Source organism: Macrobrachium nipponense, chromosome 8 (assembly GCF_015104395.2).
Source record: "Macrobrachium nipponense isolate FS-2020 chromosome 8, ASM1510439v2, whole genome shotgun sequence".
Taxonomy (NCBI): domain Eukaryota; kingdom Metazoa; phylum Arthropoda; class Malacostraca; order Decapoda; family Palaemonidae; genus Macrobrachium; species Macrobrachium nipponense.
Window position 1 is genome coordinate 80,412,361 of NC_087203.1, and position 21,232 is coordinate 80,433,592.

A 21,232-nucleotide genomic window follows, 5' to 3' on the forward strand; every position below is an offset into this window, starting at 1 on the left:
CAATCTTTCCCCTTTACTTTGAGGTGTTTTCAAGCAAAGAACAAAGCGAAACAAATATTTCCAAAGAGACACGATTTTACAAACAACAACAAAGATTTAAGGGATATAGACAACTATTTGAGTGCATACAAAGGTCATTACTTTTGCGTGAAGTCTCCAGGCAAGGAACAGCTATAGATGGTAGGAAGGGCGAAGGAAAAGGAATACTAAGACTCTTTAGCTTCCGTTTTGAACATTCTTCGAACATCTGGTGCAGAATGTGGTCAAGCAATGTTGTTATTCTGGTAAGGAGAGTTTCCTATAAGAATGTTTTTTTTATGTTATTGTATGAAAAAAAAAATTTATTTGAAAATTTCAGTATTGATTTAATGGAGTCTGAGCCGATGGAATAAGGCAGGCAAAGGATGTTCTTGTAATAAATTCTTCCTGTCAGTTATATTTTAAAGTGATTTCAAATTTTTATTGTACCAGGCATCCAAAATATGAGTCTGATACACACAAGTCATTATTTTACTAATATTGTGTTATTCATCAATTCATGACTGAAAACACGTAAAGCTCACAGGAATATTGAAGATAATACAGAGATTTTGTTTTAATACTGTGATGTCCAGAATAATAGTCTATATACGGTGAATTATTTGTTTTTCAGCGTTTAGTAAATTTACACCGAAATCATTCTAGTCTGATGATAATGTCTAAACAATGTCAATCAACCTTTTTCTGTCAAATATAGGAAATAATGGTGGCTACTAGTTTTGGCTCCTGAAACCCCAATGATCCACATCTCTCGTTTTCTTTTCCTTTCTTTAGGAACGGCTGCTGTTGTCCGTTCTACCGAAGCATGTTGCTGAAACCATGCGACAGGACCTGGGACGCGGCGGAGACGGACAGTTCAAGAAGATCTATATGAGTCGCCACGAGAATGTCAGGTAAGCTGTGAGGCCTTACTCCTCCTCCTCCTCCTCCTCTTCTTCTTCTTCTTCTTCTTGTTCTTCTTCTTCTTCTCCTCCTCCTCCTCCTCCTCCTCCTCTCCTCTTTTTCCTGTCTCCCTTTCCTCTTCCCCTCCTCCTCCCTCTCCCCCTCGAGGCAAGGTGGTCACTTAAAGTCTGCTTTTACCCAGTTTTTAAGTAATTGTCTTCTCTCTCTCTCTTTTATTACTCTCACATGTCTCTTGAATATCCCATGTTGCAAGTAAATACATATACTCTGAGTCTCCATGGTGGTGTTAATGACCGTTGGCATTGTAACGCCTTTTTTACTGTGCATTGATTATCAGTGAATTTTGTGGCGATTTTGTGGAGATGTAGAAATATGAATTAAGGAACAGCTTCTTTCTCAGTTGGTAAATCAGTGGATATTCTCTCTCTCTCTCTCTCTTCTCTCTCTCTCTCTCTCTCTCTCTCTCCAAATAAATGCCTATACTATACTCTGTTTTTTTTTAATCTGTCCATCCGCCTGTGGTGTTTTTGTATGGTAACACTGCGTCCCGGGCTTAAGATAGTGACATTCAGCTTACATTCAACGATTATAATAATATCCTATTTCGAATATTAACGGTGTAATTCGCATACAGTAAATTATTAAAACACTTTTCAGTTGCAAATGTACACCCAGATATCCTTTTATTTACCTAAAACTTGCGCAAATAGCGTAACTATCTAAAGCCCGGGACGCAGTGTTACCATACAAAAACACCACAGGCGGATGGACAGATGAAAAAAAACAGAGTATAGTCCACTGCATATATATATATAATATACATATAATATATATATATATTGCTTAACCATTAACAAATCGATTTGAGACAGAACAACCTGACTATTGTTGCTTCCATGAGAGTTATGGCCGTAACGGCATTATGTAGCGTCAAGTAAATCAACCTATCTTAGGTTCGCGGCCATTGTCTTTATTATGTACTACGATAGGAAACTAGTAGTGAGTGTCAGATGCTAATGATAGACAAGCTCCTGTAACTGTAGGTTAGACATGCCTTTAGTTCCTCGTTGGACGAATGAATTTCGCGCTCGGGTACCAATCCGGTTGTCCGAAGTTCGATTCCCGGCTCGGCCAACTCGGAACCAGAGGAATTTATATCTCGTGATAGAAATTCATTTCTCGATATAATGTGGTTCGGATCCCACAATAAGCTGTAGGTCCCGTTGCTAAATAACCAATTGGTTCCTAGCCACGTAAAAATATCTAATCCTTCGGGCCAGCCCTAGGAGAACTGTTAATCAGCTCAGTGGTCTGGTAAAACTAAGATATACTTAACTTAGACATGCCTATGGGTCTAGCCACCTCACCCCAATAATCAATTCACAGAAACTTGCAACAGGCCTCATGAGTCTAGTGCAATTGAAAGTGAGTCGAAATGAGGCCCAAGAAAGCAGCGGAATTGTAAATAAATGAGCCACTTCGTTATTCAAAGACCAGCTGAGGGTACGTAAAACGCCATTACACCTCACTAAGGCTCTATCGGATGATTTATTCTGTTGACGCCAAGGATTATCGACTATGTCTGGTGTTATGTTATTGGAGAATTTCTTCTTATATGCAGTAAAGAGTCGACATATCATTTCTCGTGATTTTTCTAGTAAGTTCTCTTTTTTTTCGAAGGGTATCGTATTTACCGTGTTTTATAGCCTTGTTTCTTTCATGGCTACGAATGTCATATTTTTTTCATAGTTTTATTTTTCCAAGATTTTAATCTTATTGTGTTTTGTGGGATAACTTTTTTGATACTGTATCAATAAGATGTTTTCTTTCTATTGTTATATAGGTTTATTTATGTTGTGTTCGAGTAACATTATAATTTTGATTTTACTTATTGATGCTTTTCTATTATATTTCTTTTCATTTGGTATATGTTTTATTTTTTTCGTTTTTCCTTCGTGCTTTCTTGCGGGTTTGTGCACCTATTAAATGATGTATTCATTTTAAGTTATAAATATGTGTTATACTATACTTCTGGAGTATATGCGTTTGCGTGATGGGGATTAAGGATTTACAAGTAAATATATGCTATGCGTTAGTTAGCAGAATATGTTATTTATTTCATACATTTCCATTAGTTTTATGAGTTTAGGTATTAGATTTCATAGAGGTCTATTTTACTCAACAACTAATTCTTTCTGTAATGATGAGAAGAAACTTTGTAATGTCCAAGCGAAGAAGTATACGTGTACATCATCAAAGAAGGTGATTAGAACATGAGTTTCCCACATTAGCTAAAAATTCTTATAACTTTTGAAAATGTTATAGAAATCTGAAAATATTCTAGTGCGATCATTAAATCTTGTGAATTTGTATAGGCCAATTGTAGAACCGAATGACCTCATAGTCCCAGCAGCTTTTGGACTTTAGCCCTTAGTTTTATCGTCTAACTGGATATAGGTATGTTAGTACATCATACATGTGATTATGTGAGGACTTTTCAAATACCGACAAGTGCTTACATTTTCCTGCTTCTTAATACAGTACCACAGTTTACCCATTTTTCATTCGGTCGAAGTGTTGATGCGTCATCGTCCCAGAGGTTCCACTCGCGAGAGAAAGATTCTGTTTTGATAACGTTCTATTGTGACCCCTATTCACCGGCAAACATGACGTGTTTCTGCGCCGTTGGGGTTGCAATTATTCGGAGAGGCCGGGGACGACTTGAAGGCGAGTCCATTGTGATGCGGAACGAGGGATTGATTCATCCCAGATTTGTACTCAAGGGTACATCGGTGTAGTTCCTCGATTCGCTGGTGACGTCACACAGCACCTTCTCTAAAATATCTGATTCCCGTGTTCCGCAACATTTAAAGAACTACCAATTTAGTGGATGTAAGTTTTTGCTTTGTGTGTGTGTGTACTTATTATATATATATATATATATATATATATTATATATATATATTATATATGATATATATATATATATATATATATATATATATATATCTATATATATATATATATATATATATACTATATATATATATATATTATATGTATATATATATACACACATATATCAAACATGTGAGTGAATCATATTGAATCCTATTGCCAGCAGTTAATTTCTTTTCCAGCTGACCAAATTGGAAAATATTTTCACGCTTCAGAAAATGTTCTTATTGGAATAAAGGAATTCTTTGTCGCTAAACAAAAATTGCCACGTGTTTGGGTCGGTGCAAATATCTCGGATAGTTTTCCCTTTGAACGTGGCAGTTTTGGCTCTTGGCCCTCCCTGGTGCAGTTCAAAAGTTGCAGCAATATCCTTTTAATTTCTCTCTCTCTCTCTCTCTCTCTCTCTCTCTCGTCTCTTCTCTCTCTGCTCAAGATTACTTCCATTGAATAGTTTATTCGTATGTAACGTTTCTAATAAAATTGCGCGCTCTCTCTCTCTCTCTCTCTCTCTCTCTCTCTCTCTCTCTCTCTCTCTCTCTCTCATATACAATGAATTGCTTCATGTTAAAGTATTCCATAAATAGTTTCTGTTTGAGAAGTAAGCAAATTAGAGCTTATTGTGGATGCATTAAAAACTAAATGTATTTTTGTTTACTCTGTGCATAGGAATTGGGTGATTTATTCATTCATGGTCTATTTATTTTTTAACTTTTCAACAAGTTACGTAGTGGACATGAAATTAAATTTGCTTATTTGTGTAGTAAATTGAGTATGGATACATTTTGGTGAAAAGAGCGGAAGTCGTTTGCAGCTGACAAACGTAACTCATTTTATTTCATTAAAACGTGCATTGTTTTTAGGTAACATGAAAGTTCCGTTTTCTCTTCTTTTGAAATCCAGTTGTAATTGATTGGCAGTAACCACAGCCGTCCTTTTCTGAAAGAGACTTGTCAGTGATCGTGATCATAATACAAAAAAAAAATTTCCCACGTATAGCCGAAATTCAGTTATTCGAACTATATTGATCATATATTGATTGTATTTTTTAATTTTCCTTAAGCGCCTTAGATATAAACGGAACCTGATGGTCATGGCCATTTTTTTCTGGTTAGAACCAGATCCTCTCTGGGAATCTTTCCCTAATTGGTAGGAGTGGCAAAAACCAATTATAGCATAGGAACATGTAGCAAATTAGTAATAGTTTAATGACTGGAACCAGTTGCAGCTTGCAGTAACTGCTTCTATCTTGTCAAGGATGAACATTAACCACTTGTAATATAATACAAAAATTTAGAACAGTAGGAACTGCTTTTAACAGGTTCCAAGTGGTTTTAACAAGTTTTAACCGGTATGAACTGGTTCGAACCTAAAGTTAAGTTGGGTAGTGTATAACATTTTCTTGTCTCATTTTTATTCTCCAGTTCCTTAAGATGAATCTCAAAGCTTTTCGTGAGTGAATGTGGAAGCTAGAACTCACAGAAGTAAAGTTCAGTTGTCACTGGAGCTCTATGATAACTTAATTTGAAGGGGGTCATCCTGACTCGGTGCTAAAATTGGGTAACCCTAAAATAGCCTCTTGTCAGCAATGTCAGTAACGTTCGACTTATTTTTGTCCGTGTTAGGTATTCAGAAAGAGGTGTAATTGTGATATTTTTATTTATTTTACTTTCTAATGCGTATTTCCTAGTCTTTGAACTTTCAGTTCACTTATCACATTGGATTAATGTAATTAATTTGTTTTTTAAGCTGTAAGGCGAGTGTTTTTGTGTCTTTTTTTCTGGGAAATTTGAATAATTGTACTCTTTGTGACATGGATTCATAGGTCTCTTAATTTTTATATGGTATTGGAATGAGACTGATATATGATTATAACATGTTTGGAAGAGTTGGATTCATATGTCATGACTGCAATATAGCCGAATGAAAGATAGAGGCAAATACCATGATTACGACATCTGAAAGACACACAGCCATAACTCAACACCGCCATGTACCTGGAACGGACTCGAAGCCGTTTTTCATGGATATAACAAATCTGAATTAGGCTCGGAGCCATCTCTCATTTTACGATATACCTGAAAGAAGGTCACAGTCATATCTGAAAGAGAAACAGAGCCATATATCCTGAGTATAACGTAAATGAAAAAGACGGAGAACCGTATCATATTATTACAAGAATATTATGACAAGAATTCTGAAAGACACGGTGCCATGTCCCATTATTTTACCTTAATGGGAAGGGACTTGCAGAATTATTCATTAACTGTGGCCTACTATCATCAAGAGAGTGGGAGGTCTGTCTCATAACATAATTTCTCTTAAAGGAGAATTTAGAGGCTTTGTTCATGCCGATATCTTATCGGACAGGGACTTACTGCGGGGAAGTAATTTACATAAAACCAAACGGATGTGGTTGATGCCGTCGGAGTAATTAACCTTTTCCATTTTAATGAGAAACTACAGTAGTGATGACTGAACATCAATTTTCTTTCAACTTTATTAATAAAAAAAACTGCTCACCTTTGACATTTCGTTGCGTTCATAAACTCCAGTGGTCTGTCTCCATGCAGGCAGGTTATGCGAGAACTGTTCAGCTGTTTCTTTGTTCCCGTCCTTTTGTGATAGTTATGTATCTTTATCGTTTGTGTGCGCGAGCATGAGAGAGGTGATGCGGTGTTTGTAAGGGCGTCGACTTGGTGTTGATGAGCCTTCTGCGAATGTTTGTAAGGCGGCTACTGCTTCGTAAGGTTAATGTACTGAATTTCAGCTATCATTTAGCAAGTAAAAACATGAATGTAGCAGTCATCAATATTCTATTTCTCTCTATTTAGGGAAATGGTTTATGTATCATCAACATCGTCAGCCGTTGCTAGTCCACTGGCGGACAAAGGCCTCAGACATGTCCTTCCACTCCCTTCTGTTAGCTGTCTTTCTATGCCAGTCTGTACCCGCAAATTTACTTAGCTCGTCAATCCATCGTCTTCTCTTCCTTCCTCTGCTTCGTTTGCAATATCTAGGGACCCATTCTGTTATTCTTTTGTCCATCTATTATGAGACATTCTCATTATATGTCCTCCCACGTCCATTTCTTTTTCTTACTTGTGAGGATATCCTCTACTTTAGTTTGCTCTCGTATCCATTGTACTCTTTTTCTGTCTCTTGATGTTATTCCCATCATTATTCTTTCCATAGCTCTTTGAGTTGTAACTAGCTTATGTTCTTAGGCTTTAGTAAGGCTCCAAGTTTCTATGCATAAGTTAATACTGGTAGGACCGTCAGATTAAATACTTTTCTTTTTAGAGAAAGTAGCATTTTACTTTTCATAATCTCATTTTGTTTACCAAAAACTCTCCGTCCCATGCTTATCCTTCTTTTAATTTCGGTCTCATGTCCTGGGGAAACGCTTACTGTCTTCCTAAATATGTATATTCATTAACAATCTCTAGAGGTTCGTCCATAATCCTTATCTGCTGTCTGCATATTCATTGAACATTATCTTAGTTTTACCCATATTCATTTTCAGTCCTACATTTCTGCTTTCTTTGTTCAAATCTTCTATCATCTTTTGCAGTTCCTTCCCTGATCCACTGAATAGAAGTATGTCATCTGCAAATCTTAAGTTTTTAAGTTATTCATCATTAATGTTAATTCCTACATTTTCCCAATCTAAATTCTTAAAAACTTCTAGGCACTGTGAATAATTTAGGAGAGATGGGGTATCCCTGTCTAACTCCTTTCTCAATCTGATAATTCTCACTATGTTTATATAGTTTTAGGATTGCTGTACTACCCGTATAGATATCCTCAAGTGTTCTATCATAAGATTCATCTATTCCTTGCTTTTTAAGGGCTTTCATTATTGCTGAAGTTTTGACAGAATCAAAAGATTTTTCATAGTTCGGCCTAATATGATCTTTGTAAATATCTTATATATTACTGAGAAAAAACTTACTGAGCGGTAATTTTTCAGGTCTTTTGTGTCTCCCTTTTTGTGAATTAATATAAATATAATGATAATGACATGTTTTGCTGCATTTTGAACACACCCTAGGAATTGTTGCAAGATTTGTCATGTTTTTTCTTGTCTTTTTAATTTTCTGTAAAACTATTTAGATGGAATGTTTGTCTGTCTGTCCGTCCGCACTTTTCTGTCCGGCTGCAGATCTTGGAAACTACTGAGGTCACAGGGGTGCAAATTGGTATGCTCCAATCATCAAGCTTACCAAGTTGCAGTCCTGTAGCGTCAGTAGTTTCTATTTTATTTTATTTTAGGTTAAAGTTAGCCATGATCGTGCGTCTGGCACCGATATAGGTGCCAACAACACAGACCACCACCGGTCCGTGGCTGAAAGTTTCATAGACCGTGGCAGAGGGCTTTCTTATAGTGTTACACTCTTTACAGAAAACTCAATTGCGCCGAAGAAACTCCGGCACATTTTTTACTTGTTTCTCGATGTCTCCCCCCATTATTGTTATCCGAGGTAGTAGCAGCGCAAGGACACCTGGCAGTAGTCAAATTTTGTATGAGGGTAATCATTCCTCTCTCTCTCTCTCTCTCTCTCTCTCTCTCTCTCTCTCTGTGTGTGCAAGGCCATGTTACTCACAAGTAGACCCGTGCTATTTTTGCGTGTGTTTTGGGACGTGGGGACGCTTTGTTACAAGAACAATTGCTGTGGCTTTTCATGTACGGTTTACATAGGCATGCAAGTTTTGCCACTGCAAATAAAGCAGTTTTTCATAATTCATTCGCCCTGCATTGTTAGAGGAGAAAGTTTCTGGTATCCAACTTTGTTTTTTTCCAGGCTGAGTAAATGGAGAATACACCATGTCAACATTACTTATGTTTGCCTCGTATATTTTCTAGCTTCGAACTTGAATTAGAGTTCTCCGCCAGAGCTTATCTTTCTGTCTATCCACGCGATATTTTAGAACATTGTTGACAGCATTTTAATGAAATGAGTCTCCTGGGCTTCCGTTTTTGCAGTGAGCAGAAATGTGAGCTATTTTTATAGCTTTTATTTTGCCTTTATCCCTTGGATACTGCCAAATGTTTAAAGGAGGTTCGACTCAGACATTCTTCTCTTTTTTTATCTGTTTCAAAAGAATTTTTTCCGGGAATCTGTTGAGTATGATTGATATTTTCCTCACCATACAAATACGAAAATGTTTCTTTTTGACTCCCAGCTGAAATAGCAGATTAAGTTTTGGTTCTGAAAGAAAAATAAACTAACGTCAGTCGAACGAGTAAATGCTCTCTCTCTCTCTCTCTCTCTCTCCATCTCTCGTCTCTCTCTCTCTCGTCTCTCCCTCTCTCTCTTCCTCTCTCTATCTCTCTCTCTCTCTCTCTCTCTCTCTCTCTCTCTCTTCTCTCTCTCTCTATTGCTGCCATCAGCTTCATCGGAATCAACCTTTTGTCGTCTTCTGGATTTTTAAGATTTTTTTGACGTTCACGCGCGTGTCGAAAAACTCATAAATATAAATTATATATAATATATATATATATATATATATATATATATATATATATATATATATATAGATATATATATATATATATAAATATATATATAAATAAATATAAATATATATATATATATATATATATATATATTATATATATATATATATATATATATATACGTATATATATAAAATATTGAAGACAAAGTTGAGGGCTTCTTTAATGTATGTATGCATAAAGATGCATATTGGCTACACTGCCACTCGCACACAGACAGCAGAAGAATTAGGATGTTCATATATATGGAAATATATCCGGGAGATTTCCATGAATATATTATATCAAAATGCCGTCAAATCAGTACTCTTGTATACTCTCAGAAAACATATCTGAATTTTAAAATAGGACTTCGCTGATATTATGTAAATGAGCCGCCCATTATCCCAGAAGGATTTTAAACTAGATTAGTAAGCTTTTCTAGGAAAAACAATTACCTTGAAGTGAAATTCATGTCTTTGTTTGTAGTGTTTTTGCGAATTCGCAGATTAGTTTTATTTTACTAATATTGAATTAGTTTTATTTAAATAACATTTAAGATTCTACTTACTTTCCCCCCACACCTCTTATAGATTTATTTATCTACTTATTTATTTAATTTTCTGGTAATGCATCTTCTCCTGTTCGTAAGTTTTTATAAAGATCAAATATAGCCACCACATAGTCTACAGATTTCATTATCGTGCCCTGGCAACCTTCCGTCCAGAAACTGTCGACTGGTAGACTGTCAGGCCACGAAAATGAAACCTGAAACTTCGATGGTCGCGTTTACAGCTCATAAATTAGGACATCCCATGTGTATGTTAAGTGATGAAAATGTTTGTGTTGTTTGAAATGGAAATTCTCTCAACTTTTATTTATCTGGAGCTTGGAACTGGCTCGAGTGTAAGCGACGGCCTTAACTTTCAGTTATACCTACGAAGTTATGCCTGCACAGTCGGTCTGTGTAGGGAAAACTTAACCCACTAACGTTCAGTTTTGCCACAGCTATAACTGAGCGTTAGTGGGTACAGTTTTGCCTGCACAGGCATAACTGCGCATGTATAACTAAACGTTAGTGGATTCAGTTTTGCCTGCACAGGCATAATTGCGCAGATATAACAGAACATCAGTGGATTCAGTTTTGCCTAACTGACCGTTAGTGGGTACAATTTTGCCTGCTCAGCCATAACTGCGCAGGTATAACTGAACGTTAAATGTTTGTTTGCTCTTGCAAGGCTTAATTTTCAGTTGTTTCGTGATTTTCACGCGAATGAACGTCCCGATTTTTGCAAGATTTTCTTCCAAAGATTTTAATATTTTCTCCTCTGGCCTTGACAGCCGCAGAAGAAGGACAAATATGAAAAAACACGAAGCGTCTCATTTCCAGAGACTTTTGTTTACAAGATCCTTGCTACTGACAGATGAGAGGTGGAGAGGGAGAAAAAAAAATATGCAAAAATGTGTTCCCAGCGAAAATGATCTGGGAGATTTTCCTCACCATTCTCCTCGTGGGTCATCAGGAAAATGGCTTAGACAGTCAAGACAGAATCGACAAATTCCCTACCAGAGTTTTTGCATGAGTGCTTAAGGAGTAGCAAGAAGGAGTATTCATCTTGCATTTTGTTCCTGGTTTTTGGGGAATAAGTTTAGTTCTGAAATATATTTATGAGGCTATTTTCATATGAAGAGTTTCATGAGTCATCTTAAATGCTCATTTAAATACATGCACAATGACATGCACTCACGTTTATCTGCAATTTTATACTTAGACACTTATATAGGATTTACTATGTACTTGCAATGGGCACAGTGATGACATGTTAGTTTTTCGATTTCTTTACTCTTTTTGGATGAGCTTTTCTCCTCAAAGCCTTGAATCCAAAATGAGGGCCAGAAGAAGAAATCCCACCCCATTGAGGGAGCATGAATTCGTGCAATTTAGGTTGGGTGAGGTTAAACTAGCACTTGGCTACGATGAAGGATATAAGTGTTAATGCTCCTGTATGCATACATTTATTGAATTCTGATACATTTTGCTACATAAACTAAAACAATATGCTTCAGAGGCTAGGTTGGGTATATTCCAGCTCATTGTATATATGAGCAGGAATAGACATATCTTATGTGTCTGAGTGCTTTAGATTAACATTATCACAAAACATGGTACGCGAATTCTATCCCACCAACTGGAAGTATGTAATATATACTGTACATCATCTAAAACGATACAGCCAGACCCAAATGTACTTCTAGTGTAGTATTATTACATAATTATTGTATAAGAGTGCATTCATTCATGTGTCTGCGATGGTGTAGTTACAAGGAGCATATTCCTACATGTTCATTGGCATTCTTGTGTAAATATTCATCTGCAGTGGTAACCTACAAACGCCCAGGTACGTCTGTATTTAGCATACACATAAATTTACATCGGTGCGCTGAGAACAAGCATACAAATACGAATACATTAGTATTAAGGATCAAGAAGCAAGGCTGAAATAAACAGCATTATTCAAGAACAACAGTGTTAACCTGAGATGTCGAAACTAATGGTTAGGTAAGCAAAGATACTGTGTAAACCAAGTTCTCTCTCTCTCTCTCTCTCTCTCTCTCTCTCTCTCTCTCTCTCTCTCTCTCTCTCCAGATAGTAAATAAACCAGTATTTGAACATCGTGAGAAGGAACACGCCTCCAATTAACCACACACCCATCTCGTAGTAGCCATCTTGCTTGGTGAGACGTACCCGCGTGAAGTCAGATTAATCAACAGATATCACAAGTTTAACATACGACTAGAATTTGAGAAATATCTAGAAGTGTTCGTGAACTATCGGTGATAAGATTAGTGTGAAAATAGTAGGATAAAGCGTCTTCTAAGTTAGTTTAACAAGTGTAATACTGAAATCAGAACAAGATGGCAGTAAGTTCCAACTGCGGGAAAAGGTGGCGTAATTTAGCTTGCTTGGCAGATTCGCAATACGATGAGGTAGCAGGAAGGGAACTGGCATTTCTCATCTATGAAATCAGCAACAGTCCTAACCAAAAAGATACAAAAGCATTCATAGATATATTAGAAGGATATAATCCTTCAAACTGGAACAAATCTAATGAAAACATCTTGAAAATAATTGAAGAAGTTCCAAATAAAATCCAAGTGGTCAAGAGACTCATAAAGAAAATATACATAAACCAACATATTCCGATAAAGAAAATGAATAAGGTGAATCTTGTGAATATCCTAATTGATGCATTAGGAAAAAGAATGCCAAAAGCATGCAAACTGTGTAAGGTTTGGTATAGCATAGTCAATCCACAAAACCTAATCAGAAAATGTGCTGCATGCAACATTCCGACCCATCCACAGTGTGCTGAGGTAATGCAAGATTTGAGAAAAGATACAAGAATTTTTTGTTCAACATGTCTATCATGGATAGACAATGTTATTAAATCAAGATTGAATGTACAAATAGTTGAGGATGAAGAAGAAGAGGACGAAGAAGAAGAAGAAGAAAAAGAAGAAGAGGAAAACGGAAGAGAAGTAAACAAAAATGAAATGACAGAAAAAAATAAGGAAAACAAAGAACAAGATAAAAGTATGGATGCAGAGATACTCATTGATACTACATATGAGGCAATAAAGCAGCATACCTAACGAAGAAACTAAATTAACGATATGACAATAGAAAAGCAAATCCCGAAGAGGCTCTACCCAGATCTACACAATGACGGGAAAGAGGAAAAAATAGACAAGAAAGACAAAATCTGCAACCTTTTGAAAAGAGGGAATTGCAGATTTGGAGAAAGATGTTACTACAAACATCCTAAGGTATGTCAAAACTATGAAATATATGGTAAATGTGCATACTTAGATGGCTATGGGGATGATTGCAGAGATCTGCATCCAAAATATGTAAAAACCTAAAAGAAGGAAAAGGATGTAAGTTCGACAAAAAATGCAAATATATGCACCCTGTAGCCATGAATCATAATCAAATAAATAACCAACCAAGTAATAAAATCCAAAATAAGAAAGAAACAAATAAAGAGAGAAATCAAGAATATCAGGTAAAAGAGAAAAGCAAACCACCAATGAGATATGCAGAGGTGTCAGCAAAAAAATTTCAAAGCATCAGCTCCGAAATTCTACTCAAGAGATAATAACTGTATTTATTATGCAAGAGGATATTGGCAGAAACGGAGAAAATTACAGATTCAGACACAAAATGAATAATTATGATGAAGGAAGATCAAATATTATGGAAAAGTTGGATTTTTTAATGTCAGAATTTCTGGAAATGAAAAAAAGAACAACATACCAGAACAGGAAGAGACATGGGAAAATCCTTATTACTACCAATATTAAAATGAAGGAGAAAACACGCAAACCATCATAGTGATGAATGCGCAGGGTTTAGTTTACGAGTAACTCAAAAAGAAAAATAGAGTACTTAGAAGAACTAACCCAAAATGAAAAGAAAATAGATATAATGAATAGAAGTGAAACCTGGTATTCCCAAGAGACTGGGAATGATGATCAAATAAAAGGGTTCCAAACTTATAGATCAGATAGAAAAAATAGGAATCAAGGGGAACCGCAATATATGGGAAAGACAAAAAACAAGGAAAAATATATGAGAAATATAGTAACTCAGAATGTGAACTAATAGCGGTAGAATTTGAATCTGAAAAATTGATGAACATAGTAATATATAGACCTCCTAATACTAAAGAGTTTGACTTAATAATTGAAAAAATTGGATGATATATGTAGAAATCACAAGGACTGGACTATTCTCCTATCTGGTGACTTCAACTTTCCTTTCGTAGAATGGAAAGAACGAATAGGAGACTGTGGTTGTACTTATACATATAAAAAAGAGAGTAATAGTAGTGCAGAAGATAAGAGGCAATTTGAAAAGCTATTAGATATGCTACTAGAATACAACATTCAACAAATAAATCACCTGCCAACAAGAAAAGGAAAATACTTTAGACCGTAGTATTTGTGAACGAGATGAATTATGTTAAAGAAATAATAGTTTATAATGCGAGTATTTCAGATCATAATGTCATAGAATTAACAGTTCATTCCAAAGCAAGTGAAAATAGAGATAAGCAAGAAATGAAAAAGTGGGAAGGATATGGAAAATACAACTTCTACAGTAAAAATATAAAATGGTCAGAAATTAATGAAGAATTAAACAAAGATTGGATAATATTTTCGTAAGTGATGACATAAGGGTAAATACGGAGATATTATATAAAATATTGGAGAAAATAGTGGATAAATATATACCGAAGAAGAAAAGTAAACATCATTCATGCATACCAAGAGACAGAAGGATCTTGTTCCAGAAAATCAGAAAAGTGGAAAAAAGGTCTTGCAAAAGAAAAAAATGCATGGAAAGTTATAGAACTAAAAAGTAAGATAGAAAAATGCAGAACAAAAGATTATACAATCAAAAAGAAAATGAAAAACGGGACTTGGAAGAAAAAACCCTATTAAAATATCAAGCAAAACCCCAAACTATTATACTCATATGCGAAGAAGATGAATAAAAGAAGAATAGAAATAGGCCCTCCGAGAATTGAAGGGAGATTAACGAATGAAAAAAAGGAAATTTGCAACATACTGGCAGAACGATATAAGAGAGAATTCACCCCTAGAATAGATAATGAAGATAATGATATAGAAGTAAGGGACGAAAATAGTGAATATTTAGCTGACATAGAAATTAATGAAGCTGATATTGTGCAGGCAATTAATGAAATTAAAAATGGAGCTGCTGCAGGCCGGATGGAGTCCCTGCTATTTTGTTAAAGAAAGTAGTTCATTCTATCGCAAAGCCACTTGCAATATTATTAAGACAAAGTGTAGATACAGGCAAGATTTATGATGAGCACAAATTAGCATATATCACCCCTACTTTCAAAAGTGGATCAGACTAGAGGCAAGTAATTATAGGCCTGTGAGGTCTAACATCACATATTATGAAAGTGTATGAAAGGGTAATGAAGAAAAATATTATGAAACATTTAATAAAAAATAATTTGTTTAATATAGGACAACACGGTTTCGTACCCGGAAAAAGTACACAAACCCAACTGTTAGTCCACCGTGAGAACATATTCAAAATATAAAAGCGGAAATGAAAAACAGATGTGGTTTATCTAGACTTTGCAAAAGCTTTTGACAAAGTAGACCATAATATATTAGCAAAGAAAATTAGAAAACACAATATCGTAGATAAAGTAGGAAGATGGTTAAAAGAATTTTTACACAACAGAAAACAGATAGTTATTGCAAACGATGAGAAATCGGATGAAACCAAGGTAATATCCGGTGTGCCACAAGGTACGGTGCTAGCTGCAATACTGTTTGTTATTATGATTGAAGACATAGACAGTAATGTTAAGGATTCGGTAGTGAGTAGTTTCGCTGATGACACAAGAATAAGTAGAGAAATTACTTGTGATGAAGATAGGAACGCTCTACAAAGAGACCTTAACAAAGTATATGATTGGGCCGAGGTAAATAGGTGGTATTTAACTCTGATAAATTTGAATCAATAAATTATGGAGACAGAGAAGGAAAGCTATATGCATATAGGGGACCTAATAATGAGACAATCACAAATAAGGAAGCAGTTAAAGACCTTGGTGTGATGATGAATAGGAACATGTTATGCAATGATCAAATAGCCATTCTGTTGCAAAATGTAAAGCAAAATGGGAATGTTGTTACGGCACTTCAAAAACAAGAAAAGCTGAACACATGATTATGCTTTATAAAACATATGTTCGTAGTCCACTTGAATATTGCAATAGATATGGTACCCACACTATCAAAAGGATATTGCACAAATAGAGAGTGTACAAAGGTCCTTTACAGCTAGAATAGAAGAAGTTAAGGACCTAGACTACTGGGAAAGACTACAATCCTTCCTTAAAAATTATTAGTCTAAAGGAAAGGAAGAAGGAAACGCTACATGATAATTCAGGCATGGAAACAGATAGAAGGAATAACAGAAAATATCATGGAACTAAAAATATCAGAAAGAGCAAGCAGAGGTAGATTAATAGTGCCCAAAACTATACCAGGAAAAATAAGGAAAGCACACAGAACATTAATCCACTACGCACCAGCATCGATAATGCAGCGTCTATTCAATGCGTTGCCAGCTCATCTGAGGAATATATCAGGAGTGAGCGTAGATGTGTTTAAGAATAAGCTCGACAAATATCTAAACTGCATCCCAGACCATCCAAGATTGGAAGATGCAAAATATACCGGAAGATGTACTAGCAACTCTCTGGTAGACATTAGAGGCGCCTCACACTGAGGGACCTGGGGCAACCCGAACGAAATGTAAGGTCTGTAAGGTGTTGGTTTGATGCTTTAGAGAGAGAGACAGAGAGAGCAATAGAATCGTGCCAATGAGAGAGAGAGAGAGAGAGAGAGAGAGAGAGAGAGAGAGAGAGAGAGAATCAGTAAATGAGAGAGTGAGAGGAAAAGAGTATGCCTCTGGTGGATGAAGCAAACTAGATATTATCCAACGGTTCTCGCACAAAGACTTATTGTGGACGTTCCATCCGGCTTCCTCCCTCGCAGCACGAAAGAGAAAACAGATTTTATGACGAAGTGGAGAAGAGATAGAAGCACGTGGAGGGAGAGAAATGATGCCAGAGAGATGCTGCAAAGGGAATCATTTGTGAATGAGGGGGATACTGGAAAGTTCTTCATTTCCACAACACCAGCTGGAACCATTCCCACCACTAGGGAAAATAAACCCTAGATGTAAAGAGTAATGTATGTATGTATATATAAATATGTGTGTGTGTGTATATAGTGCTATATATGGTAATCTATACATATATATTTATATGTATATATACATATATATATATATATAATTAATAGATATATATATATATATATATATATATATATATATATTTAATTCCGAAAGTAGAAAAGACTACTAATTTTATAAGTATCGTACTTATAAAAATTATAAATTTGGTAGAGATTATAATTCCCTTATGCTTACGATATGTGTGTGTATATATATATATATATATATATATAATATATATATATATATTTATGTGTGTGTGTGTATGTGTGTGTATATATATATATATATATATATATATATATATATATAATATATATATATCCTGAATTTGATATTATGATAATGATGATAGATTTATATCTTTAAATCGAGTATGTATGAAATAAAATAGAAAAAAAACTAAGATAGATTCACAGGTAGTCAAATCCTTGGCACTAGGAGAAACGGGATCGATAGAGCTGATGAGAGAGAGAGAGAGAGAGAGAGAGAGAGAGAGAGAGAGAGAGAGAAGAGAGAGAGAGAGACCCGTGTCCTTGTTCCCCTGAAGTGAAAACATATCTCCTGGTCTTTTAATTAGAGGCCTTCATTCGATATTTCCAATATAGAGGATTGGAGAACGAACCCAATAATCTCAACGTTGAAAGTTTATTCTTTTCTTTAGTGATGATATATATACGAATTTTTACAATTTATTATATGGATTTGAGGAATTATTGTGGCTTTAGAATTGAAACGAGAGTGTATTTTTTTTTTCATTTTGCTGTTTAATGCGTAATTGCGAAGTATGATCTAAATGTTACTGATCACTTGTAAATGTCACCATTTAGTGTAATTTTCGCGAATTCATACGTTCCCATATATGCACCGGGGAAGTTTTGTAATAGCAGAATGTAAGCTTAAGTCATTGTGAGTTTGTTTATATTATTTAATTTTAATCCCTGAAAATAACGATGTTAATTCAGGAAAGCAATAAACCTCTGTAAAATTCCCTGTCTCTGTTACGACCATTGCATGCAGGGGATAATTGTGGATTATACTAAGTACGTCAACAGGATTATGTGGTATTTTATGGTTTATGGTCCCCCCCCCCCCCCCTCTCTCTCTCTCTCTTCTTCCTACATCTTCTCTCTCTCTCTCGTCCTCTCTCTCTCTCTTTATATATATATATATAATATATATATATATATATATATATATATATATAAATTGAGGTGAGGTCCTGTTACAAATTGGTTTATTGTTCTGACCATCGTGGAAGAGGTCTCCTAATTAGGAATCACTTGAGAGTAATAACCCCAGGTACCCAGGTATTCTTCTTTCTTGGGTTTCATCTAGATTTTTACTGTAATTGTAATATTTTCCCTTTCCTTTCAATAGTATTTAGGTCGTATTTGATAGAAAAGGGATAATTTTACCTTTCCCAAAGTTCCTTAGTTGAATCAGTGGGAGGGAACACCGATATGAAATTCGGTTGAAACTGTAGAACTCCATCCTGACATTGCTGATTTTTTTTATCTTTTTTTATTTTTATTATTATTATTATTAGGCGTCTTTTTGGGTGAGTGAAAATGACTTGGGGATGTTGAGGCGATCACCGTTGTTTATTTCGTGGCTTTTACCGTACGAGTTTATTTTGACGTAAATGCTCTTTATGGTTTTTGTTTGGCAGATGGGCACAGTTGCTGTTATTTGTAGTTAATTTTCGAAAAGTCGATTACTATGTGAGAGATTTTTAAGTAATATTTGATTTAGGAGGGACTACTTCGTCTAATACGGATTTCAGTTAGGCAAGGTTACAGATTCAGTAACGAAAATGACACTGATTATCATGGTAATGATTCAGGTGACGAATATTACTCCTTTACAGGTGGAATATAATCTGTTTATTTTGTGCTCCTAGAGAGAGAGAGAGAGAGAGAGAGGATGAACGTAAAACGCTGAATACATTTGGCCTCTCGTTTTGATATAATTCTTACAGATCTTTATGTTCTATTGACGCTGAAGCAGATCACACGTTTGAAAAAGCAACATTTTTATCGAAGAAGAAAGATGGCGAATTCTTCCCACTAGCGTTTTCGCAGTAAGACGCAAATGCCTTCGTCGTTCTCGCGTGTCTGTCCAACATAAATCAGAGAGGAGGGGGTATGGAAATACATTGTCATTATCTTATTCATAAATCAAGTGACGAGGAAGAAACTCGACTGGAGCAGTTCGATCACAATAATGTAATGGCGGTAATCAGGATAACAATAAAAGTCTAGTATGAAATAAAAAGTAGTCTTTGCCCGGTAATCACAGTTATTTTTTTTATAATGTCGTGCACAGGGATTGTTGATAGTCATATATTTCGGATGGAGGAAAAAGGTTGAAGTTATTTTGATGTTAAACACTTCTAACGTTATGTGACCTAAACACGTCAGGTTTTGAAGTCAAATGTCTAATTTTGTAAAAGTCAGGATACCACCCGTATGGTACACGTGTAAGATTATCCGATATTATTGAGTATAATGATAGTTTTTATTGGAATTTTTTTCCATTTGACGTTATCTTGCTGGCGGTTTTATCAGTCGCAATATTAAGTTATAATTGTCTTTTTTTTTTAAGATAGATAATCTATCATATCTATTTTTTATATCATGGGTTTGCTACTCTTAGCTTTCGCGTCACTATTTGTTTATTCAGGAATGGAACCAGAGTAAGAGAATGCCTCATACCCAGTGTTTAATCGCTTTCAATTGCTTTTTGACTATTCTCGTGAATTTCCCCCATTTGGGTACTTTGGCATGACAGCATTTCTAATATAAGTATTATCTTCTCTCTCTCTCTCTCTCTCTCTCTCTCTCTCTCTCTCTCTCTCTCTCTCTCTCTCTCTCTCTCCTTACTGGGCCTAAAAGAATAAGGCTAATCACTCAAAGGTCGCCCTATGACATTAAGGATTGCGGCCAATATTCTGAAGCTATTTTTCTTTATTCTGTTCCTAAATTCGTGGTTCCTGGTGTGAGAGAATACGCGCGCGCGCACGACACACACACACACACATATATATATATATATATATATATATATATATATATATATATATATATGATAATATATATATACAACAGCAGGAGGAGAATTCCAAATGTGACAATAGAAGGAAAGAAATGTTCCCTTAGCATTTGTAATTGATTTACCCTTGTTCAGTGTGAGAAGGGTTAACCTAATGGATGTAACTAGGCCATTTGATTGTAGAAGGAAGCAAGAGAGAGAGAGAGAGAGAGAGAGAGAGAGAGAGAGAGAGAGAGAATAGGTAAGGATAGCATCATTGATCAAACCTTTCATTCTATCCTGATAAAAGGGAAAGGTCGGGTTCAGTGCCAACAACATCCCTGCAATGTATAATTTCAAGAGGTGCAAGTGGTTGTGGGTCTTATTGAGGCCCGAAGACAATTCAGTGACGAAAAGATAAGGAATCGGAAATTTTGAAGTAAAAAAATGAATTAAACTGCTGGTGGGAGTCATGACGTAATAAAAAAAGAAAAACTTCAGAAAAATGTACGCTTTGCTAAATGTCAGAGGGAGAGCTTGTAGGTATTACCTCAGTTATTTCATTCTCCACGGAGAGAGAGAGAGAGAGAGAGAGAGAGAGAGAGCTTTGTTTAGCAATGTGATTTCGAGTAAGCAAACATTTTTCCTGTTGAATATATGTAAAACCTTGTTTATATATTATGTCTTCAGTGTATAGCAATATCCTAACTTCGCAGGTATCTGTGTGCAAGCAAGTTGGACCCTTACTTTGCTGTTTATTATGTATATATTTATCTTTTTCTTGATTTATGTCTATTTATTTGTCTGTGAGTTTCTCTTCCCTTTTTATCTTCTGGTTTCGTAATGACATTATATTCCGTGGAAGCTTGCCTTGCAAATTGACGACCTTTTCAACTTGCTTCATGTGAGTGTTGACTCAATGCAATGATAATCGTGACCCCTGC

The 21,232-nt window shown here is 35.5% G+C and overlaps 1 protein-coding gene across 1 annotated transcript in view; it reads left to right on the forward strand.

Moving 5' to 3' along the window:
* The window catches only part of LOC135222879 (adenylate cyclase type 3-like), a 628,074-nt gene that overhangs the window by 473,980 nt on the left and 132,862 nt on the right, over nucleotides 1-21,232 (forward strand). The window contains 1 exon segment of the mRNA XM_064261239.1: nucleotides 814-932. Within this exon segment, the coding sequence (XP_064117309.1) occupies nucleotides 814-932 (119 nt within the window).